At 46.0% G+C, this 6,319-nt stretch overlaps 1 protein-coding gene across 1 annotated transcript; it reads left to right on the forward strand.

Moving 5' to 3' along the window:
* The first annotated feature begins 2,129 nt into the window (after positions 1 to 2,129).
* On the forward strand, positions 2,130 to 4,914 carry LOC117077540 (RNA-binding protein 14-like). Its single transcript, XM_033201242.1, has one exon. The coding sequence runs from the start codon at positions 2,216 to 2,218 to the stop codon at positions 4,223 to 4,225; it is 2,010 nt and encodes a 669-aa protein (XP_033057133.1). The 5' UTR covers positions 2,130 to 2,215; the 3' UTR covers positions 4,226 to 4,914.
* Positions 4,915 to 6,319: the final 1,405 nt, after the last annotated feature.

Below are 6,319 nucleotides of genomic sequence, written 5' to 3' on the forward strand. Positions count from 1 at the left end.
ATGCCTATGTTGTAAAAGGAAATAGCCACAGAAAAAAACTAGAAAGAAGCGTTCTGAGAAACTGCATCATGATGTGTGAATTCATTCTCATAGAGTTAAACCTTTCTTTTCACTGAGCAGTTTGTTAACACTGTTTTTGTGGCATCTGCAAAGGGATATTCAGTAGTGAATTGAGGCCTATGGTGAAAAAGGAAATACCTTCAGAAGAAAACTGGAAAGAAGCTTTCTGAGAAACTTCTTTGTGATGAGTTCATTCATCTCATATAATTATACCTCTCTTTTCATTAAGCAGTGTAGAAACATTGTTTGTGTAAAACCTACAAAGGGATATTGAAGCCTAAGGTGACGAAGGAAACATCTTCATATGAAAACTAGAAAGAAGCATTCTGAGAAAATGCTATATGATGTGTGCATTCATTCCACACAATTAAACCAAACTTTATATTCTGCTATTTGGTAGCACTGCTTTTGTGGGATCTGAAAAGGGATATTCCGAGGTCATTGAGGCCTACGGTGAAAAATGAAGTATCTTCAGATGAAAACTGGAGAGAAGCTTTCTGAGAAACTGCTTTGTGAAGTGTGCATTCCTCTCACGGAGTTATCCCTTTCTTTGCATTGAGCAATGTGGAAACATTGTTTGTGTAACATGTACAAAGGGATATTTCAGAAGGTATAGAAGCCTAAGGTGATGAAGGAATATCTTCAGATAAAAACTAGAAAGAAGCTTTCTGAGAAACTGCTTTGTGATGTGTACATTCATCTCATAGTTAAACTTTTCTTTACAATGCACAGTTTGGAAACACTGTATTTGACAAATCTGCAAAGGGACATTTCGGGGTGTATGGAGGCCTATGTGAACAAGGGAATACCTTCAGATGAAAACTAGAAAGAAGTTTTCTGAGACACTGCTTTGTGATATGTACATTCATCTCATACAGTTAAACCTTTCTTTTGATTAAGCTGTTTTTGTAGAGTCTGAGAAGGGATATTTGGGACTGCATTGAAGCATTTGGTGAAAAAAGAAATATCTCAGATAAAAACTAGAAAGAAGTTTGCGAGAATCTGCTTTGTGATGTTTCAATTCATCTCACAGAATTAAACCTTTCTTTTCATGGAGCAGTTTATTAATAATATTTTTGTGGAATCTGCAAAGGGATGTTCAGGAGCACATTGAGGCCTATGGTGAAAATGGAAATATCTTCAGATGAAAACTGGAAAGAAGTTTCCGAGAAACTGCTTTGTGATGTGTGCATTCATTTCATAGACTTAAACCTATCTTTTGATTGAGACGTTTGGAATCACTGTTTTTGTAGAATCTGAGAAGGGGTATTTTAGCCTATGATGAAAAGAGAAATATCGACAGATAAAAATTAGAAAGAAGCTTTCTGAGAACTGCTTTGTGATGTGTGAATTCATCTCACACAGTTAAACCTTTCCTTTCATTGCCCTGTTTGGAAGCTCTCTCTTTGAGGAATCCATGAAGCTACATTTGAGGGCGCATTGAGGCCCATGGTGAAGAAGGAAATATCTTCAGATGAAAACTGGAAAGAAGCTTTCTGAGAACTGCTTTGTGATGTGTGCATTCCTGTCGCTGAGATATACCTATCTTTATTGAGCAGTGTTGAAACACAGTTTGTGTAAAACCTACTGAGGTATATTTTGGAGTGCATTGAAACCTAAGGTGAAGATCGAATAATCTTCAGATAAAAACTAGAAAGATGCTTTCTGAGAAAATGCTTTCTGATGTATTCATTCATCTTCCAGAAGTAAACCTTTCTTATGATTGAACTGTTTAGAATCACTGCTTTTGTTAAATGTGAGAAACGATAATTGGGAGCACATTGAATCCTATGATGAAAAAGGAAATATCCTCAGATAAAAACTAGAAAGAAGCTTTCTGAGAAACTGCCTTGTGATATATGAATTCATCTCACAGAGTTAAAGCTTTGTTTTCATTGAACAGTGTTGTAACACTGGTTTTGTGGAATCTGCAAAGGGATATTTGGGAGCACATTGAGGCTGATGGTGAAAAAGGAAATATCTTCAGATGAAAACTGGAAAGAAGCTTCCTGAGACACTGGTTTCTGATATGTGCATTCATCTCTTAAAGTTATACCTTTCTGCATTCCTGGGGAGGACTGCCGCTCGTTCGGACGTCTTTCCTATCGCTGGAGGAGACGTCCCGGCTCTCCGGGAAGGCGGCTGCGGTGACAAAATGAAGATATTCGTGGGCAACGTCGACGGGGCGGATACGACTCCAGAGGAGCTGGCAGCCCTCTTTGCGCCCTACGGCACGGTCATGAGCTGCGCCGTCATGAAACAGTTCGCCTTTGTGCACATGCGCGAGAACGCGGGCGCGCTGCGCGCCATCGAAGCCCTGCACGGCCACGAGCTGCGGCCGGGGCGTGCGCTCGTGGTGGAGATGTTGCGCCCAAGGCCTCTTAATACTTGGAAGATTTTCGTGGGCAATGTGTCAGCTGCATGCACGAGCCAGGAACTGCGCAGCCTCTTCGAGCGCCGCGGACGCGTCATCGAGTGTGACGTGGTGAAAGACTACGCGTTTGTTCACATGGAGAAGGAAGCAGATGCCAAAGCCACAATCGCGCAGCTCAACGGCAAAGAAGTGAAGGGCAAGCGCATCAACGTGGAACTCTCCACCAAGGGTCAGAAGAAGGGGCCTGGCCTGGCTGTCCAGTCTGGGGACAAGACCAAGAAACCAGGGGCTGGGGATATGGCCTTCCCTGGAACTGGTGGCTTCTCTGCCACCTTCGACTACCAGCAGGCTTTTGGCAACAGCACTGGTGGCTTTGATGGGCAAGCCCGTCAGCCCACACCACCCTTCTTTGGTCGCGACCGCAGCCCTCTGCGCCGTTCACCTCCCCGAGCCTCTTATGTGGCTCCTCTGACGGCCCAGCCAGCTACCTACCGGGCCCAGCCGTCAGTGTCACTGGGAGCTGCCTACAGGGCCCAGCCTTCTGCCTCTTTGGGTGTTGGCTATCGGACTCAGCCCATGACAGCCCAGGCAGCCTCTTACCGCGCTCAGCCCTCTGTCTCCCTTGGGGCTCCATACAGGGGCCAGCTGGCTAGTCCTAGCTCCCAGTCTGCTGCAGCTTCTTCACTCGGCCCCTATGGTGGAGCCCAGCCCTCGGCCTCGGCCCTTTCCTCCTATGGGGGTCAGGCAGCTGCGGCTTCTTCGCTCAACTCCTATGGGGCTCAGGGTTCCTCCCTTGCCTCCTATGGTAACCAACCATCCTCTTACGGCGCCCAGGCTGCCTCTTCCTATGGGGTTCGTGCAGCTGCTTCTTCCTACAACACCCAGGGAGCAGCTTCCTCCTTAGGCTCCTACGGGGCTCAGGCAGCCTCCTATGGGGCCCAGTCTGCAGCCTCCTCACCAGTTTATGGAGCCCAGGCAGCTTCTTACAATGCCCAGCCCTCGGCCTCTTACAATGCCCAGTCTGCCCCATATGCTGCACAGCAGGCTGCTTCCTACTCTTCCCAACCAGCTGCCTATGTGGCGCAGCCAGCTACAGCTGCTGCCTATGCCAGCCAGCCAGCAGCCTATGCCGCACAAGCCACTACCCCAATGGCTGGCTCTTATGGGGCCCAGCCGGTTGTCCAGACCCAGCTGAATAGTTACGGGGCCCAAGCATCCATGGGCCTCTCAGGCTCCTATGGAGCTCAGTCGGCTGCTGCGGCCACTGGCTCCTATGGTGCCGCAGCAGCCTACGGGGCCCAACCTTCTGCCACCCTGGCAGCTCCTTACCGCACTCAGTCGTCAGCCTCATTGGCTGCTTCCTATGCTGCCCAGCAGCATCCCCAGGCTGCTGCCTCCTACCGCGGTCAGCCAGGCAATGCCTACGATGGGGCAGGTCAGCCGTCTGCAGCCTACCTGTCCATGTCCCAGGGGGCCGTTGCCAACGCCAACAGCACCCCGCCGCCCTATGAGCGTACCCGCCTCTCCCCACCCCGGGCCAGCTACGACGATCCCTACAAAAAGGCTGTCGCCATGTCGAAAAGGTATGGTTCCGACCGGCGTTTAGCCGAGCTCTCTGATTACCGCCGTTTATCAGAGTCGCAGCTTTCGTTCCGCCGCTCGCCGACAAAGTCCTCGCTGGATTACCGTCGCCTGCCCGATGCCCATTCTGATTACGCACGCTATTCGGGCTCCTATAATGATTACCTGCGGGCGGCTCAGATGCACTCTGGCTACCAGCGCCGCATGTAGGGCCATCCTGGGATGGGGTACCACAGGGCGGGAGGGAGAAAAGAGGTGGGTAGGGTTACAGATCCAGGTTATAACTACTCTGGCCCATACCTTTCCTGGTTGTGGTTTTTCATCCCCTCTACCATGTGGGCCTTCCCCAGGAGATGATCCTTTTGAGTGTTCGGCAGTAACCTACTTTGTTCCTTCGCCTCAGCAGCAAATCTTGCTACTGGCTCTAGATCTGCGGTTTTCCCTCTACCCTGCCTCCCGTCTCCCCAGAATGGGAATTTCTTTTATGTTTTTATTTTTTTTCCTGGCTCCTTTTTATTTTTGTGCGCGATATTTAAGGTCATCTGGATGGGGAAGCAACCTGCAGCTGAGGTCGCCGGCGCCTTTTTCTTTTTAGATGGGAAGGAGGCCAGGAAAGGGTTAGCTTAACCATTTCCTATGCGCCAAGCTGTGCCAGCAGTCCAGGGTACCCTGACTGTCCCTCTGTAGACTGTTGAGACTGAGTTCCTGTTGGGACAGTCAGTTGGCATGTATCCAAGTCCCTGCTGACCACTAATGTTCTAGCTGATGGTGAGCGGCACAGTCTCACTTCCCCATCTCCCCAAGTAGGTGGTGTTAGAAAACCTTAATTTTTTTTCCCTTTTGTATGGACTACAAATAAAACTTGGGGCAATTTGCAGTTTGGAAAAAAAAAAAATAAAGTTATACCTTTCTTTCATTGAGCACTGTGGAAATACTGTTTGTGTAAAATATACGGAGGGACATTTCTCAGCACAGTGCAGCCTATGGTGAAAAAGGAAATATCCTCAGATAAAAACTAGAAAGAAGCTTTCTGAGGAACTGCTTTGTGATATATGAATTTACCTGACACAGTTAAACATTTCTGCTCATTGAGCAGTTTGGGACCACTGTATTTGTGGAACCAGCAAAGGGACATTTGGGAGATAATTGAGGCCTATGGTTATAAAGGAAATATCTTGAGATAAAAACTGGACAGAAGGTTTCTGAGAAACTGCTTTGTGATGTGTGCATTCTTCTCACAGGGTTATACCTTTCTCCTCATTGAGGAGTGTGGAAACACTGTTTCTTTAAAATCTCAAAGTGATATATCAGAACACATTGAAGGCTAAGTGGAAGAACTATCTTCGGGTAAAAACTAGAAAGAACCTTCCTGAGAAACTGCTTTGTGACGTGTGCATTCATCTCAAAGTGTTAACCTAACTTTACATTGTGCAGTTTGGGAACACTATTTCTGTGGAATCTACATAGGGATATTAAGGGAGAGCATTGAGACCAATGGTGAAAAAGGAAATGTCTTCAGATGAAAACTGGAAAGAATCTTTTGAGAAACTGTTTTCCAATGTCTGCATTCATCTCCCAGAGTTATACCTCTCTTTTCATTGAGCAGTGTGGAAACACTGTTTGTGTAAAATCTACAAAGGGATACTTTGGAGTACTTTTAAGCCTATGGTGATAAAGGAAATTGATAGAAACTAGAAAGAAGCTTTCCAAGAAACTGCTTTGTGATGTGTGAATTACTCTCACAGAGTTAAACCTTTCTTTTCATTGAGCAGTTTGTTAACACTGATTTTGTAGAATCTTCAAAGGGATAATCGGGAGCACATTGAGGCTTAAGATGAAAAAGGAAATAACTTCACATGAAAACTGGAAAGAAGCTTTTTGAGAAAATGCCTTGTGAAATGTGCATTCATCTCATACAGTTATACCTCTCTTTTCTTTGAGGTATATATGCTCTTTCATGGATCAATTTGCTAGCATTGTTTTTGTGGAATCTGAGAAGGGATAAATTTAATCACTTTTATGGCTATGGTAACAAAGGAAATGTACTCAGATAAAAACTAGAAAGAAGCCATCTGAAAAATTGCTTTGTGATGTGTGAATACATCTCACAGGGTTACAGTGTTCTTTTCAATGAGCTGTCTGCTAACACTGTTTTCTTGGAATCCATAAGGGATATTATGCAGTACATTGAACCTTATGGTGACAAAGAAAATATCCTCAGAGTGAAACTAGAAGGAAGATGTCTGAGAATCTGCTATTTGATGTGTTAATTCATCTCACAGAGTTACACTTTCCTATCATAGA

Source organism: Trachypithecus francoisi, unplaced genomic scaffold, assembly GCF_009764315.1.
Source record: "Trachypithecus francoisi isolate TF-2019V2 unplaced genomic scaffold, Tfra_2.0 Lachesis_group6, whole genome shotgun sequence".
Lineage (NCBI taxonomy): Eukaryota > Metazoa > Chordata > Mammalia > Primates > Cercopithecidae > Trachypithecus > Trachypithecus francoisi.